General features: G+C 40.2%; 1 protein-coding gene across 5 annotated transcripts in view; it reads right to left on the minus strand.

Moving 5' to 3' along the window:
* Positions 1–19735, minus strand: part of Rbms1 (RNA binding motif single stranded interacting protein 1) — a 217948-nt gene extending 198213 nt beyond the window's left edge. For 2 of the 5 annotated variants that reach the window (XM_028867618.2, XM_028867549.2), the window contains exon 1: positions 19219–19462. In XM_028867618.2, the coding sequence (XP_028723451.1) occupies positions 19219–19293 (75 nt within the window). In that variant the 5' untranslated portion in view covers positions 19294–19462. Of the gene's footprint in view, positions 1–19218 lie in introns of all 5 variants that reach the window. The other 3 variants (XM_028867823.2, XM_028867677.2, XM_028867759.2) reach the window with 3 other exon arrangements.
* Between the last annotated feature and the right edge of the window lie 5798 nt (positions 19736–25533).

The following is a 25533-nucleotide window of genomic DNA, read 5'->3' on the forward strand; positions in this document are numbered from 1 at the left end:
TACAGAAATTATTTCTTATTTACAATGTGTCATGTTTCTTTGTAGAATAACCATGAGTTTTGTGTCATTTTTTTCAGATTTCTGAAGATTTTAAAAGAGAAGATAAAATATTCTAAAAAAGGGCAAGTAGAACATTCATAACAGATTCAAAGACATCATCTTAAAGCTGATCTACATAACATATCATTAAGCCAAAGAAAATGAACAAACAGTTGAGAACTAAAATTAATAAATGTCAAAATCTTGAAGAAAAGGTGAATATAACTTTAATATTTTATGTCATATTTATATCATTTCTGCCATGTTTTCTTCTACTTGCGTACATAGTAAATTTCTTACTTTCATTCTTTGTAACCAGCTGCCTACACTCAAGAGCAACTAGTGTGGGAAAGATCAAATGTCCAGAAAAGCTACATCACAGAAATGTACATCTGCAACCTAAGTGCTGATTTCTTCCTTTTTAATTAAAGTAGCCTTTCAAATGTTGAGGCACTTGGATACAGTGGTCTAATTATAGTTCAGCATAAATAAATATACCTACCTTTATTAAGTATTACTACATACACGAAAGGGTTTTTATACTTTTGGCCTATGTGTTGAGTAGCCAAAGGCTTAGGATCTTCTCATCTTCTTTGGTTTTTTTTTTTTTTTCCCTCTTTGCATGTTGGTCACCGGCATGTTTAGGGCTCTTAATGGTTAGAAAACCTGAAATTGCAAGATCCACCTCCTAATTTCAAAATGGATTCACAAAAATTAAATCAGGGAGTCGTGGGTTTTGAGTTTTCTCTAGCCACACATGTCCATTGCAAGAGCCGAATGTGGCTAAAACTTAGAGCTTTCATCCCAGGGTCAAACTCGTCCAACTTCAAACGCTTAACAGTCTTCAGAGGTTAGTGACAGACAAAGAATGTTCCTATCACTCTGAAGCTCTGCTAGAGAGAATTGCATTGACTCTGTGACTAATTACATAAGAACTTCCCCAATGCCACTTGACAATGTCACCTCAAAACACTATGCCAACACTGGTTTGGAGGTTTTAATGTCAGAAGCAAGGCGCAGCTCCACCCACAGCTAATTTTCTTACCAAGTTATCCTTTCTTGATAGTGACATGCCCATCAGATGCTATGTGCGTAGTAGGTATCCACTAAATGCATCTTTATAATCCTTGAGTAATAATAGATTTTTAAGAAGGTAATAAATCACACTGCCAAGGAAAGGAAGCAAAACTATCCATCAAGAAAAGTAGTAATATATAGATTTAATTTTTTTACACATTCTTTACAGAATATGCCATTACTTGTTTTGGATTGCCTAAGTTTTGTGAGAATGTTTTCAGTAGATAGTCTTCAGTAACTATTCCTTCCACACTAAGTGTGAGTATGGTCTATGTTTCCTATAAAAACTTAACTCACAGCATCACTTATTCTCATCATGTAAGAATCTAGCTTAACAACCTAGAGTTGGTCCTATGATACAGACTTTAGAAATGTGACCCTTTATTCTTTTTTTTAATTTAAAATAATTGTTCAAATTTTTAATAACATTGCTTCATCTATGTTACTTGAACAACTATACTAAACATTTTCATTTTTGTGCCCCTCTATTTCTATATACAAAAGTTGCACAGTTGGCTACCTGTCTCTGAGGGTTCCACACTTTCAGATTTAATCAACCATAACGGAAAATATTTGGGGAGAAAAACAGCATAACAATATAACACAAATAAAAATTAAAAAGCAGTATGATATAACAACAACAACTTATACATCATTCATGTTGTATTGGGTGTTATAAGTAATCAGAGATGATTTAAATACTATGGGAAGAAGTGTGTAGGTCGTATGCAGATACAATGTATTCCACTCAAGCAGCCCTAGCAGCTGCAGATTGGGGTATTTGTTGGGGAGAGGTGCCTGGAACCTATTCCCGTGGAAGGCAAAAGACAACTGTGCTTGGTTTTGCTCCAGAGGCCTTCTTGCAATGTTGTCTACCAGGACTTCGTATGCCTGAGCTGAACTGAACCTCCATCCTGGGTTTCCCCAGAAGTTGGAATACAGAAGCACACCACTGCACCCTGACCGACCAACTGCATTTACTTTAAAATAGCCATCGACCATCTTGTTCTTGTCCTTTATAAAGTACTTATGTGACAAGACAGAGGCACTTAACAGCAGTGATCCTTGAGAGGACACAAGGATTGGACTAGCAGAAACACTCTGTGCTGGTTATACCGCTTAAGTAATTTAGCTTTAGGAGCTCATGTTTAATCTAATCATGTGTGCATTTGAAGTAGATGCATGCCATCCCTACAGAAATCTGTGGGTGCCTCCCATTTCTCTTAAGTAAATTAAATCCAACCAAGTTTATTAAATATCAAAGTATTATAGTAGGTGCAAAAACAATATTTCTTATCTTTAGGAATCTTACATTTTTGCTGGGCATTGGTGGTAGACTTATAACCCTAGCACTCGGGAGGATCAAGAAGTCAAGACTTATATCAGCTACCTAACAAGACCCTGTTACACTAGGGGAAGAAAAGCCTTAAATGTATATGAATGCTATATTAAACCTATCCAAGATATGTATAACTTCATAATATTTTATTTCTATGTCTTTTCCCAACATCCAATGTAAATAAATTTATTATATGTGTGGTCTAAATAAAATACCACTCAAAGTAAAAGTAAAATAAAGAAAAATCCAATTAATAAACCCTGTGTCCCCATATTTTTATATTTCATAAGAATGAGGTTTCATTCTGCTAGAGTGTTTAGGCACCCCTGGAGAACTATTTAGGTTGTATGCCTGTGCATTTTTAAAAGTGAGTAAACTTTGCTTCATAATACATTGAAAAAGTGAGGAGAAACTTGTAAGTTAGAAAGTCAACTTGGTTGAGAAAGGAAGTGTCCCATAATCCAAGGGAGTAGCTGGAGAGATGGACCAGCAGTTAAGAGCATCGGCTGCTCTGACAGAGGACCTGGGTTTGATTCCCGGCATCCAAGTAGAGCATTTGTAACTTGCTCCAGAGGACTCTTACGCCCTCTTATGGCCTGTGTGGGTTCTGCATGCACTTGGTGCACAGAAAAACATACAGGCAAAAACTAAAACACATAAAATAAAAACAAACGAAATCTCATAAAAAACATTCATTCAAAGGGATGCCCCATCTATTGATCTGATATTCCACTTTGCTTTCAAACTTTAATTCCCTCTTTGATTGTGTACATTTATAACTCAGACAAACAATGTACTCAGCTTCTAAGGTGGCAAGCGTGGCTATCTTTCACAGAGAAAGATTAAATAAGGAAATCAAAATGCAAGGCTACTGCTGTGTTTGGGAAAGATTCAGAAAAAAAAATTTATTTACACATGAATACAATTAACAGCAAAATCTTTTGATTCAACGTGTTAACAACAATTTCCTCCATTTCAACTAAGAAGACCTTCAGCCCAAGCAGCCAGTTACTACATAATAAAAGGTTCTCTCAGCCGTCTACACGGGCATGCTTCTCCACATCCTTTAAACACCGCAGTCTCCCTGCCCATGATATGTGTCAAATAACAGTGGTCTGCACAGCTTGGTTCGATTACAGATAACGGGATTTGAAATTGCCCAGCAGCCCTCTCTGACAGTTCCCGGAGCTCCCAGAGCCTGCCAGTTATTGTTGCACACACTTGGAGGATGATGGAAAGGTTGGAGGCAGAAGATGCTCGAAACAGTGAAAAACAAGCAAGTGAAAACCAAAATAGCCACAGCTGACTCCGGTCACGTCATCCTACGGAGCTGAGTGCCAGTCAAATATAATAAACTCATCTTTTCCAATGGACTTCAATTACTTCAAAATAATTTTCCATTTTTATTAATCTCTAATTAGCCTTTACTAATCATGCCTCCTGATGGTCCAACTTTAAATCATACATTTTGCCAAAGAGTCAGTGGCCTGTAAATAATCCTTGATGCATGGACATGAACTAAGGTGGCCTCAGTGGATCTTTTGGTCCTTCCAAAAGAAGCATTATCTCCTGTTTACTTAATATATCCCAGCTTCTGTATTTGATTCCCCTACTGCACAGCACACAGCCAGTTTTGCAGATGGAAGACTTAGACCCAAAGAGCACAAGAGGAAAGCTGTGCCAATGGTACTGGGGCCAGTTGATGCTACCCACTGTTCCTTTGTCTTTCCAAGGTTATCCCAAAGCCTAGCTAAAACAGTTCCTGAAGTGTGATTGCAAGATGGAGTGTCTCAGGTCATCTTCCTACCAACCAAACACCATATCTTGCAAGAAAACTGGAGGCAACCGTGCAGTGGTTGACTTCAGAAGAACATACTTCCCACTAAGAAGATGAGCAAGAAAACGTAAGAAATAGAGGAGATATTTAATCAAAGTGCCCTTGTGTTTGTGGCTGGTGTGGACCAAGTGGGTTACAGTAAGTCACTGATGGCAGGGGAGGGAGAGGAGCAAGAATGAAGCAGTTTGGTGTCGACCTGATAAGCCCTTAGGAGCATGGTAAATGAAGAACCCAGAAACAGAGCAAGGACACAGATAGTCTAGGACCTATAGAGAGGATGAGCAGGTCCCACCCATTATGAGCTGCTCAGCTGCTCTGTAACAGGACAGAAACCCTTGAGAAAAAAATCTGAGCTGGCCCAGAGCCTGGCTCTGGCAAAGTAGGAGAAGTGGCCAGGCTGGTAGAAGAAAGTGAGGCAACCCAGCCAGCCTTCCCTGCAGGATGACCTCAGAGACTGACAACTACTGATTCCTGTTAACACCAGCTCATGACACTTGTCCCATCCAATCTTGCGATCGGTTTCCTGGCGTGATTCCTGAAAAGCTCAAATGAGGTCTCTTTCTTCCTTCCTGGCCATGGCACTGAACAGTCATGTGACATCAGACCCAGCCCTGAACTGGGGCTCCCCTGCCACTTCTACCCTGTGCCCCTCTAGTCTCTCCAGTCTGTACAGCCATCCTCATCTGCAGAAGGAAGCCTTGGACCAGATGGTTCTCAAGTTCCTTCCAATTCTAGCATTCTGTGGTTCTTGGATGTTATAAATTCCCAGAATCATAAATTTTAAAGTTGAAAGGAACTTCAGAAATCATCTATTTAACCACCCACTCACCCTAGGCCAACCTAGCCAGAACTAATACGCTTTGAAGGTTCTACATGGTTGTTCTTGGCTGGTTGACTATGGCAATAATCAGAGCTTAAAACTTTATAAGGCAAGAAAAGCATATATGTAAAGTTTTCGGAACATCTAAGAAAAGTTTTGAAGGAGGTGAAACCCAGAGGGCTGCATGATCTATTGTTCAGAAGTTACTACTAAAGTAGAAATCCTAGCCTTTGCTTTCACTATATCAGTCGCCTATGTAAAAAAAATCATAAAGGATGTCAAAAATCCTCCACACAAAAATAGTTGAATTAAATGTATTGCTATGTTCACACATACATGCCATAAGATGTGGCAGCATAGCTTCAGGACCAGACCAGATAAAGCTTCCAAGCGAAGATGGGGAAGCAGGAGAATGTATCTTGACAATCCAGAGGATGCCATTTGTCCTTAAAGGTAAGTGTCCGTGGCAAGCTGCCTCTCAAATTTAATCTTGACTCTTGACAATGAATATTTTCATTCTCTCTTCAAAGAAGTTATTTTCGTCACAGTTTATGCCAACAACTATCATACTACACATTTTAAAGAAACCAGTGGATACATTTAGTAAACAAAACAGTTAAGAATAGCTTTCTGTTGTTCTTATTAATCACGTCAAGAGAAAAGCCATCACACCTGCCGTTTGGAAGACTCAGCAGAGTTGATCAATTCTTCCTTTTTAAATGGATTTCATATCATTTTAATTTTTAAAATTCTAGCTCATTTCTTTTTGAAGGAAAACAGACAAACTGGTACTGAAATTTGCAAGGAATTGTAAAAGGCCTGGTGTGGTTCAATGTTACAAAGTATACATGTCCTGTATTGCTGCAGTAATTGAGACAATGAAGTATGGGCACAGGGCTAAATGTGGAGCCACACAAGAATGCAGACAAACCCCACACAAATGCAGTCACTTGACTTAAAAAGCAACACCGACATTCACAAAGGGAAACCGTCTTTTCAACAAATGGTGCCGAGTCATTCTGCACCCAGATGGGAAAAATCTTGAGCTTATACATATGATATACAGAGACTAATTAGAAATGGATTGCAGACCTGAATTGGGGGAACAAAGTACTGCTTCTAGAAGGAAGAAGGAAACTACTCCCATGACCTCAAAGCAGTAGAGACTGCCTTGAGACACCAAAGGCAAGGACCATAAAAGACTGGCAAATGGCCATCATTAAAATGAGGAGCTTCCATTTATTAAAAGATGTCAAACAGACAGAATGGGAAAATTTAAAAATTAGGAGATACCCTCATACATGCCTGATGAAAGATGGCTTCCAGAATATATTTTAAAAGCCCACAAAGCAATAAAAAGGCAAGCCAATAACAAAGGAAATGAAAAGTGGTTCTATGCTATGTGTATCATAGCCCAAGAAAACTGTTATTTTTAAAAAGTGAATGGAAAACTTGAAACAGACTTCACAGGAGGACACTAACTGACCAATAAGTTTTATAAAAAGCTAGACAAGGTGGCATATGCTTGAATCCAGAAGTTCAAAATCATCCTAAAAAAATGGGGGAGAGAAGAAAGAACACAAGATGAAGCCAAGACAAAGGAGGAGAGGAGGGAGGAGGGGGGACGAGGAGGAAGGGAAGAGAAAGGGAAAGAGAGATGGGGACTGAGGGTAGGAGGGAACTAAGTGAGGCCTGTAGCCAGCAGTATAGAATAAAGGCTGACAATACCAGATATTACTGAGGGTGCTGAGCAGCTAGCTTTCTGTGTGGTGTTGGCAGAAGCTGTTACTATCTTCTAAAGCTAAACACACACATTCCCCCACAACCTGTAATTCCACTATTAGGAGTAATGCATTGAAGGCATGATATGAACAACAATAATTATAGCAATTTTATGCAAAATAGCCCCAAATTGAAATAATCCAAACACCCATGAATAATAGAATGGATAAATACAATACGGTCTATCGGTGATAGACTACTACATGGGATTTTAAAAACACTTCACGTATAATAACACCAATGAGTCAAATCAAAACAATGATGAGCTAGAGAGGACAAACTCAGGAGTAGACAGACGGTTGAAATTCATTTTCAGGAAGCAGAAGAACAGGTAAACAAACTTCAGAAAATTAAATTCTAAATTAAAAAAGGCAGAAGCTATGGGTGGATGGTACAAATGAGGATGTTCTGGGGAGCTGGAAATGTTATATTGTCACCTAGAGATCTGTCATGTGACTATAAAAACCTACTTGTTTAGAATATATATAATATATATAATTTTACCATACAATGCATTCTGTCTCAATGCAAATCTTTAACCAAATGTGTTACCTCACTGTGTTGCATAGTGGTACAAGTCATGTCTTCACTACATATTCACACTTTTCAGGGTGTAACACAATGCCTGCTCCGTAGGTGTTTGTCCAGTTTAATGAAGTCAGCCAGGTGAGTTCCATGTATATAATCTCAACTAGATGATTTTTATATAATGTGCTTGAGTTGTGGAGAAGAGCTGTAGCTACAGTATATCTGGTATAGATATTTAAACGTCTGGCTTTATTTCCACCACAAAGGGAGACAGGAGCATTTGCATATTGAAAAACAAACAAAAGCGACCCCATTTGCTGGGTTTAGCAAAATTTGTATCTAAGAGGCAAAGAAACAGGAAACAAAGAAAAGTGCTGTTGCAGCCTTGGAAAGCTGATGTTCCAGACACAGATCACTATCACAGTGCACTTATCTCACATTCGACCCTCAGCTCCAATCAAATCAAATTCTGAAGCCTTAAAGGATGTGCCTTGGAAGACCCAGTGCAGCTGAGACATGCATCTGAATTCTGTGACAGACACAATATCATCTCAAACTTTTTTTTTTTGGTCTGTTAAAAAAAAAAAAAATCTCCTTCTTAAAAATCAAAATCAGTTGGGCAGTGGGGTTGGACACCTTCAATTTCAGCACTTGGGAGGCAGAAGCAGGTGGATCTCTGTGAGTTGGAGGTCAGCAGGGTCTACAGAGTGAGTTTCAGGACAGCCAGGAATATACACAGAGAAACCTTGTCTCAAAAAACAAAACAAACAAAGAAAAATCAAAATCAATGTTTAAGATTTCTGCTATTAAAATTTAAATCTGGAAAACTGCTACCAAGTAAGAAACATATTGTTTCAAGTGTTTTCTAAATTAAAATAGGCGGAATTCTTTTGTAATTATTTGTTGAGTAAACTCTGAAATACTTAGGAAATAGAAAAATGATTACATGTAACTTTCTATTTTACTGTAGATTAAGAAAAAAATTGTAAACCTACTATTTGATTATTCATACTTAAGTTATAATCTCATCAAAAATACACATTTGTCACCAAAATAGTTTATAATATGATAATTACATATCTTTTTCAAAGTATGACCTCATATCAATGCTTCTGTAACACTTATGCATTACCAAATAAAACTATATTTTAAATTTCCACCTAAAGTTGGATAAGAAATCAGAAGAAAACACCAATTCAAAAGGGTAACTGTAGTTAGCAAATTCTTAGTTATAATCTGTAGCTTTACAAGGTAATAAAGACTTTTTTAGTGCAAGTAAGTGGGACACACTTGGTCCTAGGTCTGAGCAGATCAAGAGAGAGTAGCTTCCCTGTGACATCACCGTGGAGTCTACCCAGAGCACCACCACCTGTCAACGCTCCGAAGTCAGCCCACCGTGGCTCAATTGTTAGGGTAGGAAGGAAAGCTGAAGGTAGGGCTTGGGGGAAAGGCAGGGAGAAAACATCCCGAGACTGGCAAACATTGGTTTGTCCAGCCCTTCACAGCAGAAGGTGATTGAGCCACAATCCAGAACAAAATGCCAAGAGGTCTTCTTAAGCACGGGCTGTTTCATTCTTTCCTCTCCTTTCGGGGCGGATTTTTGATCTATGCTCCAAAGGAAGATTCCAGGTAAAAACTTAGTAAATAGAAATGCATACTGTCTCAAGACGACCCCCCTCCCTGGGTTCCCCAGGAGTTCTGAGCCCTCCCAGGTCTGGGATGAAAGCAAACGAAGCCACGGAACTAGATAGAGTGGGACTTGGTGTGCTTCTCTCCTCATTACCAGCCATGCCAGATTTGCGTGGCTCAGGGCTGAAGGGCGCTGAAGGATGGATGAGAGGCTTTAATCATGAATCAGTATGAGCTAGGGATGAAAAGGATTAGTGATACTGCAGTGTGGGGCTGCTATTCTTTAATTGGGAAGAAGAGGTTAGCAAACCAGAGATTACCCCTTAGTCTAGAACAAGAAAAGAAAAGTGGAGGGTAGAGGGCTTATGAGTGAGGAGGGCTCCCAGGCCTTGGCCACAGCTGGAAGCTCTAGCATCAACAACTGCTTTTGCAAATGTCTTACTTCTCTGATGTCATGAAGCACATCTCTCATCTTCTAGAAGTCTGTTCCCCAGTCCTAAAAGCTCAAGGCCCTATTACAGAACTCTAAACCAACTCATATGTCCCCTACTTCTGAAAAAGGCAAAAATGAGCCCCAAGAATTCCAACTCTTAACACTCACCCTGTTCGCCAAGAAGCACCCTCTGGTGGGTGGTTGGACTCTATGATGGAATTGGTGTAGACCTGTTAGTAACTTACAACATAGATTACTTCTATAGGTTCACTTGGGTTGGGTGAGAACTCTACCTTGAAGTACGACAATTTGTACAGGAAGTGACTTTCCAGCCCTGGGTCACCAACTGACAAGTGAACAATGAACAAACCTTATTGGATGGCTGGAGAGACAGCTCCATCGGTGAAGCACTTGGTGCACAAACAGGAGGCCCCAAGTGTAATCTGCAGAACACGCGTAACAAGCCAGGCATTGTGGCATGCGCTTGGAATCCCAGGGCTGGGGAGGGAGACCCAGGAGGACCCCTGGGGCTGCCTGGTCAGCCAGCTAACCCTCATCACAAGCCCAAGTCAATGGCAGATCCGGTTTCAAAAAAACTAAGTAGACCCATCCTGTGGAGGAACAATATCTGAGGACACCCCCTGACTTTGGTGAGTGTGCACGGCACACACACACACACACACACACACACACACACACACACGAAATCCAACTCACTTTTAAATTAAGGTGTATCTAATCATCAAACAAATCACATAGGGAATAAGGACAATATCTATCTATTGTCTAGAAGCCAATTCTATCTTCTTAAACTAGAAGTATGCAAATGATCATGTGGACATGTCTTTTTTTTTTTAAGACTTCATGTTTAAAACAAGGGAATTAATCAGAGCTGTGCTACGTAGGAGGCAAAGAGGCTTTTAAGACTACTATGGTTAATACCTTGAAAATAATTTTCATTGAAAATTTTAATTTTCATAATATTCTTCATTTTTGTATGATGACAAATCCGAAGAGTAACTTTGACGATACTATGAATTTCTAATAAAATGTATGTTTCTATATAACTAAACACTTTCCCTGACACCCTATAACATAAACTGTGAAGATATTTCTTGTGATTCTATGGTAAGTAAACACTCACCAGAGGATCTCCCGTGCAAAGTTACTTTTATTGTCAACTCAGAATCATTACAATTGGGGAAAAAACCAAGACACCTAGCAGAGGGCATGGTGTATTGTTACTTGAGCTAATACAGATGTAAGCTTATGACATGAAATTTATTTCTGTTAACTTTCCCCTCAGGAATCTCAGGTTAAAGACACAGCATTCAGTGAAGGCATCTACCCAACTGTGCCATTCTGAATATTCAGCTCTTCAGCTCATAGGAAATAAAACTGGTATTTTGTGAAACGAGCCCACTTTTGCAGAGCTGGGAAATTAGTCCTTCAGGACCAGTGAAATGACTTATGGCATCTATGGGATGATCTCATTTTGTTGAATAAAAACATTTCCCTGAAATCCCTTTGTCTAGGACCCAGGAGCCCCAACTGGGTAACACATGTCCAGGGAGCAGCCAGAGGAAGGATGAATTCTGGATCCCATACAGAGCAGAGCAGAACACTGTATAACTCCTACAGCAGTTGGTCCGGTTTAGAGAGGTGAATGGAGCTCGTTTTAAAGAACGTTAGATAATGACCCCACAAATGAATGTTCACAAAAGATCAGGAATAATTTTGAAAAATCTTTCAATAATGCCAGCTCACACTGGCTGGGTATCATCGGTGCCCACCACGTAGGCAAAGATCTAATTAGAAGCATCCATAGCCCAAATGTGTTTTCTTCCTTTTTCCATAAGCGTGGCTAATGGGTTAGGAGAAATAAACATTACTTTAAATAAAATATAACAATACAAATAACATTTCTGTATGCCCATTATGTCATCATTTAGAGATTACATTACCAACCTGCCACAGCACTAATAGGTTGGCTTAACAGCGCATTTGTAAGCATAAAACTGGGAATAATGTAAAATAAAGTAATTGAGTATGGAATTTTAAGGGAAGGGTTAACATAAAGTACAACAAAATGTAATTCTTTTAAAACTCAAAATGCCCTCAAGAGAATTAGAAAGCAAAAGAGCAAAATAAAATAAAAGCAGATTATTAATTCAAGAAATTTCCATTCATTTATTTAAAGCCCAATTTCTTTCTAAAATTCTCATATTAGTTGTAGCTTCTTTTGGAACTCTGCTTTTGCTCACAAAACACAGTAAATTTTTAATACCATGTACATCTGTCACTCAGACCACTGGCTGGAATGCTGTTGTCCAAGTGTGCTGTTTTACAACTATCCTTTTCTTGTTTCTTACACTGTGTCTCTTCTGTCTTCCCTGGGGTTTTGCTAGGGTCAGGGAGCAGATATCCCACTCCCCGGAACACCCTAATGTCAGATGCAGAGGATGAATACGAGGTTCACTCAGGAACCCAATAGATGGGCAGAGTGTTTTACTGTGTTGTGAGCCTCACAATCTACCAACAGGCAACCATCTGAAAACTTAACCTAATTTCAGCATGCATACATTATGGCCACTGTAGGGCATCATGTACCAGATGATGATTCTGCATGCTTACAGCGCCAGTTAGCTGCATATTAGCATTCAATCTCTCCTTGAGAACCCATCTTTTTAGTCATTATCCGAAAGCCTCTCCTTCCCCATCATCGTCTAAAATGATGAGTGCATCCATTTAAGAATTTGCTGAAAGACAACACAGGAGGAACAACAATGCTCGCTATCCTAGATTTACTACGCCAAGAGGTCAAAACACCCGTTCCTCCTTCTGTTTATCCCTTTTTGTTTCTCTCTCAGCATTTCAACATGTTTACCTTCCTGTGATTGGTCGAAAATTAAAATATTCATATAATTATGGTAAGGAGACTAGTTACTTTAAGCAAATATATGTATGGCATTAGATTTTGGATTATGTTCAGTTGGTTGTCCACATGGCAGTTAGGTTTGGGATATATTCTACCACATCCCCTTTCCACTGTCCTCAGACCTACTAGAATCAGGCATGTTTAGTTTCCAATATCAAATCTGTGTGTGCATGTGTGCATGCATGTGTGTGTCTCTCTGTGTGCATGTGTGGGTGTCTGTGGGTGTGCAGGTATGTGTGTGTCTGTGTGTGAATGTGTATGTGTGTATGTATGTGTGTGTGCATGAGTGTGTGTCTGTGTGTGTGCATGTATTGTGTGTTTGTGTGTGCAGGTGTGTGTATTTGTGTGTGCATGTGTGTGTGTCTGTGGGTGTGCATGTGTGGGTGTCTGTGTTTGTGCATGTGTATGCCTGTGCATGTGTGTGTGTGCATGTGTGTGTGTCTGTGGATATGTATGTGTGGGTGTCTGTGGGTGTGCAGGTATGTGTGTGTCTGTGGGTGCATGTGTAATGTGTATGTGTGTGTGCATGTGTGTGTGTGTCTGTGTGTATGCAGGTGTGTGTGTTTGTGTGTGTGTTTGTGTGTGCATGTGTGTGTATCTGTGTGTGTGTTTGTGTGTGCATGTGTGTGTGTCTATGTTTGTGCATGTGTATGTCTGTGCATGTGTGTGTGTGTGTATGTGGTGTGGTGTGTATATCTGGCACATGTGGTTCTAAGATGCTGTTTTCTGTGCAGCACATGGCGAAACTCCCAGTTGTATCATCTACAGAATGTTTTTATGAAGCTCCACCAAGTTCTACACCGTCCACTATTTATTCATTAAAATGAAATAGTGAGGAAGCAGGAGTACTTCAATCCACCCCGCATAACATCCCTAAGTCCAATGTTCACCTTTCGAATGTTTACCTTGATGTTACACCAAATATTATGGTGCTGCATTTAAATAGCTGACATCACTCCATGTTGGAGTTTAAGCTATTTTCCACTGAATAAAGCTCTCTCACTTGAAGACAATTTGACATATTCTCTGGTTATTTTTTATTTAACTATCACAATGGATGAGATAAAAACTCTATTCTCTGGATGTAAGAGCTAGATAGACAGAGGCCAAGTGTAGGATTATGCCGTGAGAAACAACTGTGACTCTCAGCATTTCAGCCTTAGTTTGTGGGTTAGTTATTATTACTAGATGGGCAAATGCTTTCAACCATGGCTGAAATATACTCCAAAAAGAAATTTTCTGGAAGATTAAGCCAAAAACATTCAAGCAGGGTTTGTAGAAGGGGTGGGCGACAGGAGGCCAGGTAGGGTGTATTGCCAACTCACTGTGTGAGAGCTCCCAAGTGTACCATGGTGGCAATTTTGCTAGCATCCATATTCTTTATTGTAGATCGCTCATGCACACACCCAGAAATAGAGAGAGAAAGAAAAAGGGAGGAGAGAGAGGAACTTTTGGTTGAATAAATTATTGATCTATCAACATATAATTCTTTTTAGGGTTCTTACTAATTCACAAATCATTTGAAAATTTTCACTACAAAAACAAAGTAAAGGAAAATACACAGCACACTTTACTCTGATTTAATTAGAAAATTAGGCTGAATTGTTATATGTGTACATTTGTGTCGACAAAATTTCTCTGGCCTAAAATAACTTTGCATCCTCCCCCCCCCCCGAATAATATTAGTCTGCTAGCAAGCATTTGTTCAGCACCTACTGTTTTGGAAATCAGGCATGGAACCGGGGGAGTACTGGTGCATTTGAAGACAGACTTCTAGAGGGGCTATGACACTGTGCTCGGAGAAAACCAACCAGTTCAACTGTAAAGCCCAGTAGAAAACAAGCTAGATAAGAAAGCCCTCTTCTTTATGAGAATGAACGAACTCTTATTTTTACAGAACACTAACTTCTCCATTCTAGATAGAGCTTTCTCATTGTATCTTTATTAGATAATGTGATGCAGAAATAAAAAACCCTATGATTTGCTTCCCTGGAAATTCTTTCTTACATAAAAACAAAGGGAAAAAAAGAAATATTTTCTATTTGGCTAAAAGGTCTATAACTTTAAATTCTACTACTGATCAGGTTAACTAGAATAACTTCAGGGTTTCAATAAACCATTAAGCAAATCACAGTCACAGTAACATATTAGTAAAAGTATTTTTTTCACTGAAAATGTACTACATGGATATTCTCTATTTTTTAATTTAAACCCCAAATCAACACTGCCAAAAACTGGAGGAATATCCAGAGTAGTGATGCAAAGGGGTACACTCCTCCCTCACACATCTTCCCCTATTCTTTTCTAGTAGCATAAAGTTTCATTCTCAACAGAGAGGCAATATGTGTCTCTATATATTTTGCATTCTGCCAAACTCTAAAGATACCTGAAAGAAAGGGTGTTACAATATGCAACTTCATCTTTAACATTTCCATGACTTTGAGTCTTTCCTACCATGTCTAGACACTCATAATATCCTACTAAGGAAATCAAGTTAATGCATCAGTGTGAAATACTGTATTACTAAGCTGATACATTTAAGCAACCATTAAACTTTTATTCACCTGGTAAAGGCAGGTACCTCTTTCTTTCTTTCTTTTTTCTTTTCTTTTCTTTTTTTTTCTTTTTGAGACAGGGTTTCTCAGTACAACAGCCCTAGCCGTCCTGGAACTTGCTTTGTAGACCTAGCTGGCCTTGAATTTACAGAGTTCTGTCTGCCTCTGCCTCCTGAGTGCTGGGATTAAAGGTGTGCGCCACCACTGCACGGCTAAGGTAGGTACATCTTAAGATGGCTTATGCTGTTGTACAATCCATCTACTTTATCATAGCTGCCACTTAGGCATGTAGAATTATGGTCTTAATTTGTAGAAGAATCAGATTGTTTGGCACAATATTTGTTGACTAAAGATAAATAATGGTTTAAAAATCCAATAAAATGAAGCTGAGCGGTGGTGGTACACGCCTTTAATCCCTGCACTTGGGAGGCAGAGGCAGGAGGATCTCTGTGAGTTCGAGGCCAGCCTGGGCTACAGAGTGAGATCCAGGAAAGGCACAAAGCTACACAAAGAAACCCTGTCTCAACGCCCGCCCCCAAAATAAAAAATCCAATGAAGAGGCTGAGTTCAGAACTGTTTTGTCTCTACAGCCTTTATTAGTGGAATTCCAAATTACTTTAATCTCTCAGATTTTGATGATGAGTTTAGATATATTCTGTGGTATCCATTTATACAAAAATCACCTTAAAACAAAATTATGTTTTACTTCAGAAACAAACATTCTTTAGTACAAAATATTTCTTTAGTCCAGAAAATAATGTTATATGCACAAAATGGAAGCTTTTGATATATTTTAGAGAACTATATATCAAAGGTACATGAATAAAGATTACGTGTGTCATGTTGCCTTTAACTGGTACAAAAGATGAGAAAGCAATATAAATAAAGAAAAAACCTGTACTTCTTCTTTTTCAAAAGAAGATTAAGTATTGTATCCCCATAAACCTTCAAACACATACATCAGCACTAATGAATGTTATAGTGTCTCCCAAGTACACTAGCCTGCACAGAAGTGAAATTCCTATAGCCACTGGCTGACAGCTTGTACATACAAATCTTTGAGTTAAAATATGAATTATTTTTTCTTTTTTTTTCTGAACAGCTAAAAACTGAAGCACAAAGTTAACTTTTTGTAATATCACCTAAGTCATTTGACATCTGGAATTGTCTTTAGAACAATGTGTGCTTGTGTTTACAAAGCTCTATCAACACCCACTTGAGGATGAATGTGCCAGGTGATAAAGTAGATCTGCTTAAATAAGATAGTACTGACTGAGAAATAAACCAACAGAACAAACAAAACCACCCCATAAGGGGTAAAATCTGGGTGCTGGAGTTCCACGTTACTGTACGCTAAGGCATAATGGAAACTACATGTCATCCATCCATGCCCTGCTCTTCTCAGCAGTCTCACTTGTACCTGATGCTCCATAGAGATGTTGTTACAGTTTCTTTCTGTCAAAACATGATGTACACCAATGTAGTTGTTGGCTCGAAGTGTTATTTTCTTGATTGCAAAATGAAGAATTGATGTGCTTTATGGGAGCACCTTTCAAAGAAAATTTGCCAAAACAGGCTGTGATTAGATTAACACAAGCATTTGACACACACAACTTTTGAAAGTGTGGTAATAAAACTCATCTTAAAATACTTTTTAAAACTGCCTATTCCTTTGATGAAATGCCCAAGATCTATCTATTCCTTCATGATCCAACAAAACCACATCTACTTCATAATCACAGGTTAAAATTAGTCTTCAAATGACCAAACAACTCCTTAGTTTTTGATCCAGCTTTCCAACATAACTTCACAACAGTTGGGACTAGCCGAACCCATCAGTGTACTTTACAGAGTGACGTAGTCTATCTCAGGAAGGTCAGAACACACACAGGCAAGCACCAGCCCTGCCGTAGACAACAGAGTCTCACTGTGTTTATTAACTTTTCAGGTAGATTATGCTTGTTATTGAACTAGAAACCAAATAAACGCTCCATATTTCTTAGTGACTCTCACTACCACCATCTTACCAATGACTACGGGAAGGAGAAAGAGAGAAGGGCATGTCCCCGCCTCTGACTCTGCTATCTCAAATCTGCATCTGGTCCCTTTGTATTTTTGGAGACGCTCCTTTCTGAACTAATTATGATACCTTTACAATAGGGAGTTTAGATTTAATTACCAAACTTTTAAAACACGGCATTATATAGGTCAAGTGAGGACGCACCTTTCTCCCGAAACAAAGAGATTCAGGGTAATAGGATTTCAGATTTCATAGGAGAAACAGCAAAATATGTTTTAAGACTGTCATTTACTGTAACACAAATCAATATTAAACGCTTTATGCAGGAAGCACACTTTCAGAAAATGGGCCCTAAAGCTTCCTGGGATCCAGCCCTAATTACTCCAGCAAGCTCCCGACGTTTGTCTCTCTCTTCAATTATTTACAGGGCAAAAGAAGCCAAATGGCATTGCATTAGCTATATTAAATGCTATGTACTTGGTTTCTGACTTACTAATGGTACATAAAAATTACTAAGGTAAATGTTGCATAGGAACATGGCTTTTTTTTTCTTCTTCACCTGAATGTGTGTATTTATTATTCATGGAGTTAAGTGTTGAATAGGCTGTCCTTCAGGCACCCAAATGCTGCATAATTTAAATAAGTGCATTAAATATATAACACATCTAAAAGGTAGCACATTGATTACGTTACAAAATTTCTTCAAACGGCTTCAGTGTAGTGCGCACACACACACACACACACACACACACACACACACACTCACACACCAAGCAAGCATCTCCCTTAAGTTCTTAAAACAATGACATGACAACCACATGGAGACGAACAGTGGTGATCAGTTGCTAGTACCTTACTATCGCTGGTTATCTAAGGTAAGAGAGAATTAGGAGAGAGCGGCAGAGAGGCCTGCGAGTGCTGGGAAATGTCTGGCCTCTGCTGACAATCCTCTTTACATGGACGAACACTAAGGTATGTTGTAGGAACAGGACAACGTGGACCACACATATTGAAAGGAAGAAAGCTTTCAAGGGTGAATCATAGCTTCTCAGTACCAGGTCAGAAATGCCCATCTGCCTGCAAGCAATCCCCTAACAAAAGTTCAAACACGGCATCCGTACCTGATTCTTTTGTGATCTAGAAGGGCACGCTAGGTGTTAACTGCCAAAGGAGGCTGGTGTACCCACCAGCACCTTCTGCCTTCCCTAATTGTGGCAGATGTTTCCATGGCGGTAAAATGCACTTTTCGTGAACCCAGATAATTTTTAAAATTAGTTTAGAAGGCACTGAACTGTTGTTGTAAAATTAGCATAGGCCCATCAACAAAGTACCCAGGGTCCCTGGAAAGCTGGTCATAATTTGTATGGCTACATGTCATCAGCTGTCCTTACCCAAGAGTGTGCCGAGGCCACTTTTGAGCAGAACTGGAAATCACTCTGTGGTAAACATAGAAGGTAGTTGAAAAACAAAAAAAAAGGGAAAAGTAAATACAAAGTCACTTCTTTCTACGCATTGAAATCTGTCCATTGTCCCTCCTACGTAAAAGCTACAGAAAAAGATTAAAAGGGACATCAATGAATGCGGAGTGAACTTTGGCCACTTTTCTACCCAAAACACCAGCGTAAAAGTGGAAATCAGTAACCAGGTGAAGTGCCACACCGCACAAAGATCAGAGGCGAGGGGCGGGCGCGCAGGGCCCGAGGCGGGGAGGAGACGGTCCCGGCCCCCTCCGGCCACATTCGTCGCGCGCGCGGGAGCTGGAGGGGAGTCGTGTGGGGCGGGGCAGGGGGGGGGCCGCGCGCCACTCCCGGGGACCCCAGAGTTACCGCCCGCAGGGCGAGGCCCTGGAGAGGTCGGAAAGCCGTGCCACCAGCAGGTCCTGCCGCGGGGCCCCAAGCGTCGGCCGGCCGCCAGCCCTAGCTGGACCAGGGGCGCCGAGAGGCCGAGAGACCCTCCCCTCCTCGCTGGCCAGGAAGGGGCCGGCGGTCCTTTCCTGTCTAGTCGCTCCCCCCCGCGACTCTGTAACCCGATCGCCACGATCGGCTCCCCGGGAAGCCGCCGCCCCGCGTGCAGCCCGGCTCTACCCAAGCCAGCGCTATAGTTAGCAACCCCAGCAATTGCGCCCGGGGGCGGCTGGGTCGCCGCGCGCCCCTCCCCAGCCCGGCCCGGCGCGTCCCTCCGCGGTCCCCTCCTCAGGCGACCCTTCCTCGCGCCTCCTTACCTTGGCTTGCAGATACTGGGGGTAATAGTAGGTGGCGTACTGAGGGTACATCTGCTGTTTCCACACTTTGCCCATGAAGCTGGAAGGAAGCCTGCTGTGCAGGGTCGCCGACACTTTGGGGTTTCCAAGTCCCAATCTCTCCTGCCTCTCCCTTTCCGGAGGCGGCGGCGGCGGCTGCCTCGGCGGCTGCTGCTGCCGCTGCTCCACCTCCCAACCGGGACCAGACGACGTCCTCCTCCTCCACCTCCTCCTCCTCCTTCTGCTCTTCCTCCTCCTCCTTCTCCTCCTCCTCCTTCCAGGCAGACAGAAAGACACTGCAGAGCGCAGAGGACACCCCGGACAGGGCGCTCCCAAGGAGTTTCCTCTGGGAGCCCGACTGTGCCCGAGCTGCCAAGGGCTGGCGCGCTGGCCGCGCTGCGCTCCGGGAGCAGGCTGAGCCGAGCTAGGAGTGATCAATACAAGTGGAAAGTACGGCGGCGGCGGCGGCGGCTGCGCTCGGTGCCAGGCGGCATCTGGGGTGGGTGCGCCCGACAGCGAGAGGGGAGAGGGGCTGGCTGCCGGGGTAGCGGGGGAAGGGCGGCCGGGGGCGGGGCTTGGGCGCCGCCGAGCCCGGGACCCGCTGGAGGTGAGGGCTGACTTTCCACCACTCCTCACCTCCCAGGCTCCCAAAGAAGGCGCACAGAATCCTTGGGAGCGGCGATCGCTTTGTGTCGGAGGTGGGAGTCGGTTTGGTGGACCCTGCTTAAGAACTGCCTAGAAGGCACCTCTAGCTTTCCTGAGTTTTTAATTTTCGTAAGAAAGAAGGGAGGTAAGGGGGAGAGGGGAGGAAATCACATTAATCTCTCACTTCCCCCAAATCCCTGGACCGGTTATTTTTTTTTTTACCCCCACAAAGGAAAATGCTTTAATGCCCAACCACCAAACTGGGGCCGGAACACCTGGGTTCTGTTCCACCCCCACACCAGGTCACAGTACTAATTTTCTAAGTGACCTTGGGAAGGTTAGTGTCCTTCGGTTTGGTTTTTCCAGATGTGAAATCATGCTCTTTGCGTAGAGAAGACCACACACACACACACACACACACACGCCAAACACAATCGCACAACAAACTGGCAGGTCCTTCTAAGGGGAAGATGCCGAAAAGAGGCAGAATGTTATTAGAGGACACAATATAGACATCAGCTTTCTCCCTGCCTTTTCTTCTGCTGCCAGACAGTCTGTCAACTCCCACTCGGGAGCAAGGAAACTCCCTGAGTTTGGAATATTTTAAGGCCATTTTGAAAGTCACACTGGCATATTGTTGCAGTGTGCTTCGGTGACACATAAAATCAATCTCTCTTTTTGCTTCTCTCCATCTCCTAAGTGTCTCAGCTCCAGACAGCCCCAGACGAGCAGCAGTTTAGTTCACTACACAACTGTATAGAATTTAATGGAGTTAACTGGTCCCTGAAGTTGCCTGCAGAAGACTTATATTCTAGCTCAAAAAGAAACAATACAAAATGTACAACACGATGGGGAAGAGAATGTCCCTAAGTTGGTGTCCTTGTGCAGTTGATAAAAGGCAAAGAGAAAAACATTTATTGAACAGAACTCGATTGCTTTGTTTTGTCTTTTTTTTTTTTTGAGTCACTTTCTCAACACAAGGTGAATCCAGCAGAACAGAGATGCATGATTTTCTTCAATAGTCAGATGTTTATAAGATTACTTTTAAGACAGGCTTCAAAATTGATAAAAAAAAAAAAAAACAGTGAGCCAGAACCTTTATCTTTATATAATTTAGACTTAGACAAGTTTCTAGGCTATACATTTTTTGACAAAAATAAAATAGATGTAGTCCGTGTGAACACAATTCTGACATGTCAGGAGGCAGCTCATGTATGCCTTCATCCATAGGAAATCTCACAAGGAGATTTGATTTACTTAGTTTCTGTCACACGCTGAGCACTGTGGAGCTGCATACCAACCTGCAGGTTGGAGTGGTGTACTGTCTAACTAGGTGAACTAAAACGTTCCTCATAGTGTTTCAATATGAAAACTCTCTGGTTTTTCAGTTAAAAACTCACTGACCTGATGTGTTGGGGGCCCAGAGAGACTAGGAATAATGTTTGGGGGGGTGTCTGGAGAGAAGTAAGTTGAGAAAGAACTCAGTAGGTCTTGGTTTGAAAGACATAGGAAATTGCCAAAGTTAGACTGTTCTACTTATTGTTTTTTTTTTTTTCCTCCTGGATGATGAAAATCCACTCCATTTTCAAGAGACCAAAAGCATACCCCTACTTATATAGATGTTTGATTTATGACTGAGCTAGTATTTCAGGGCAGTGGGCAAAGAATGAACTTTTCAATAAATGATTCTGGGTCAATTGGCTATCAACATGGAAAACAGGAAATCAAAGTCCTGTCCCACAGTTATCAACGGTAGGGAGACTCCAGCTGCATTGAAGATTACTTGTGAAAACCAAAATCATAAAGCTGTTAGCAGACAATACAGAGGGACAATACTGAGTCCTGATGTGGGGAAAGATTCCTAAGGGGGAGGAGATTGAAAGATTATTCAGATCCCTGGTTTGAAGGATGAGCAAGAAAATGAGCCACAAAATAATTAGTTTTACTAATAACTACAAAAGGTTAATATGCAGAATATATAGAGAGCTACTCAAGATCAATATGAAAAAGAGAAAGAACTTATTAGAATAAAAGCTTTTTTAAAAAAAGAATATGAATTCACAAAGGAAGAACAACAAATGTTCAACCAATGTATGAAAAGACACTAACATTCAATTAGTAATATGGTAATTCCAATGAGGTATCATTTCATTCTTTTTGCCAGACTGGCAAAAAAAAAAAAAAAAAAAAAAAGAACTATGAAAATAGTAATTGGTGGTGAAGGAGGGAGAAGGGAAATTCTCAAGAGCATGTGTTATTGGAAGAAGCATAAGTTGCATCAATGCAGAACATAGTTGGCCATTATCCAACATTATTTGCATGAATCCTACAATGCAGTTGCAGGTGCATGCACATTATAGAGTCTTCTATAGGTACACCAGGAGATGTGCACAGGAATATCTATGCAACACTGAAAATAACTCGAATGTCCACTGAGCATACAATGGTCAAAAAGTCCTTAGTATATAGGCACAAGGGGACACTACAACAGAAAAAACATCAGTACACATCACTTCAAGTTCAATGCTGTGCAAAGAAGCAAGAAAGTGGTTGGGGAGTTGGCTTAGTGGTTGAGAGTATACATTGCTCCTTCAGAGGACTCAAGTTTGGTTCCCAGAATCCAAGTTCTGGCTCCCAAGCGCCTGTAACTCTAACTCCAAGAGATGCATTGCTAGCTCCAAGAGATGCATTGCTAACTCCAAGAGATGCAGTGCCCTCTTCCGGTCTTCATAGACCCTATACTTGTGTGTGCATGCACATACACACACTTATTTTTTAAATCTGTTTTAAAAGAAGTAGCAAGTCAACAATATATAAGACATGATTCCATTTTTATGAGTTTCAAAAGCAAAACAAAAAAAACAGTATTAAGAATAAGCATATGAATAATTTTAAAGCATAAATAAAAACATAGGTAATATTAACATAGAATTCAGAATAATGATTCTCTCCACTACAGCAGAAGGTTGGGAATACTCAGGAAGGGGCCAAAGATGACCCTGGACTGTAGATGTACAGGAATATATTTCAATATGTTCTCTTTGAGTGTTCCATAGATCTTTGATCTTTCTTGTATGTGTGTGTGTATGTGTACATATATATATATATATATATATATATATATACATACATATGTATGCCACCTCTCATCCTAAGACATCTCTAAAACAAGAATCAGCTAAATACGATTGCTTCCAAATAACTGCAAAAGAACAGACATGAGAATAATGAACTCTCTTTTCCTAGCACCTACTTTCAACTTATATTATTCTGTCAATCTCGCATGCCTGCAGGTTTACACACACACACACACACACACACACACACACACACACACACACCACTTTTATTTTTCCTGGAGTAATTAATAGGATATCTCTAACACTAGCAGTTCACATGTAATTTTAAGAATCACCCATTAACAAATAAGAATATTCTCTAATTTTATCACATCTAATAAATTTAACAATAATTTGTTAACATCAGTTAATGCCCAGTGATTGCTCATTTTTCTTCCATTGTCAAAAATCTGCTTTTGTAGTTCATTTATTTAAGTCTCAGTGAAATGATGTTACATATTATATGCTTTTATATGTTCCTGAGCATCGTAACATCTAAAACCTCACCCCCATTCATTTTTAAACTGATGGTTATTTGTTGAAAGATTTGGAACATTTGACCTATAGAATTTCCCACCTGGCTGACTGCAACATCACAGTAGTATTCAAATGATGGTAAAGCTCTGAAAATTTGACTAGATGCAGATTCACTTTGGGGGAACTAACCAGACATAGGGTGTGTGCCCTGAGTGACAGCCAAAGACACAATGTCTGTTTTGTTCTCAGTGATGGTATTAACATTTGTTACAAGTGTGGGTTTTATTGGCCTGACTCATGCACTATAAAGATCGCCACCAACCATTTGTAGGATAGTTTTAATATTCAGAAGTTAACTAAACCCATTATTTCAGTAAGAGTTACAAACTTGGGGTTTTCTAATTTTAACATGCTATCTGTACTTATTTGGAAAGTGTCTGTGGAGGAGTTCTTTCTCCAACTCTTTGGTTAACTTAAATAATTTTTCCTTCATTTGACAAGTTCAGAAAAGTTTTTGGTTTTCTTTCCATAGGAAACTCTAAAGGTCATCATTTTGAACATCTTGATTTTATGGACTTTAGCCAATTTGGGTTGTTTCCATCCTTGACCATCATCATTTCTGTAGATCTTCCAACTGTCCCATCATTGATCAATGGGAGCCCTTTGAATTAGCTCCTGGCCACATTTATTAGACCCAAATAATCCTTTATAGTTGTTATTGTTGTTGTTTTTTCTCTTCTTTTTAGCATACTAAGGTTGTTCCAGGTTTTTATATTATTTGTAAAGAAAATAATGTCTTGCTTCATAATTTTTAAGTAGTCATTTGTGAAAAAAAATCATGCCTTGCTTTAAATTCTTTTAATTATGTTGTTTTTTTAAAAATTAAATTATAATAATAACAAAGTCTTTAAAATATATTCTATTGCTTACCATATTGGAGCAAAGAGCTCATGAAAGCTTCCAGATGAAATTTGGTGTCTAGATGACTTCTAGAAGGAACTAAATAAACCACTGAGTACCTTTCCCTGAGGGTTTGTGTTTACACCTTAGTCAATGTTGAAGAAGCATTTTCTATGAGCAAGACATTGGGAAGACTGTGGAACCGGTTTGTGCTTCGTGAAACTTAGGGTCAAGGATAGTGATGGAGATGAGATAATGGCATAACTCAGAGACTAGGGAGGAGACTGGGACCTGGGTTAGGAATGTTAAGTCATGGAGGAAAAATTCCACAGGGATATATAATAAGAATGGGTCGGCAGCAAGGAGTTCACATGGGTGAAAAGCTGAAGGTTGTGATCCTACATAAGATAGCCTGGAGGCAGAAATGGGCCTTTCTGGGCTCTCAATTTAGTTTCATTTATAAACAATGATAAACATTTTTATTATAGTAAATCATAAGCAGACTAAACAAATTCTTTTCGATTCACATTTTTTTTTCTGATGCCATTCGTCTGAGGGTATTGAAGTAAGTAAAGGATAAAATTAGCCATTTGCTACAAAAAGCACCTGTGCTTAAGCATCAGTGAGTTGTCTGTGGGATTTAGGCTCCTGAGAAAAAATTTTATACAAAAAGTAGAAATTACTGATTGACTGGTTGTCTTCCTTCCACACTCCATGATGAGCTATGTTGGCAATATATGTGCAAAACACTTAAAAAGAAGTATCATGAAGTTTCTATATGACAAAAATATGCCTGCCACATATAAGTGTTGAACAAATAATAATGCAGATTAAAGGAAGCAATGTCCTGAATCTTTTTTTTTTTTTTTTTTTTTTTTTTACAGTTTTCAAGAAAGGTTTCTATAAATCTTCTGGTCTGATGTTTGCATATGCTTATACTTGGACTTCACTTTGTGAAGCCCTGAGTTAGACATGACAAACCTTGAGGGTCACCAGGGGTGATTTTCTGTGCCTACAATCTTAGCACCTTTGACTTGACAGCAGAAGGATGGTAGTCTTGAGGCCACTCAAGCTACACATCAAGACTTCATCTCAAAACAAAACCACCTACCAGAACTGAACATCAAAAGATTCTCCCAAACACCGCGTGTGCTGT

Source organism: Peromyscus leucopus, chromosome 4, assembly GCF_004664715.2.
Source record: "Peromyscus leucopus breed LL Stock chromosome 4, UCI_PerLeu_2.1, whole genome shotgun sequence".
Classification (NCBI taxonomy): domain Eukaryota; kingdom Metazoa; phylum Chordata; class Mammalia; order Rodentia; family Cricetidae; genus Peromyscus; species Peromyscus leucopus.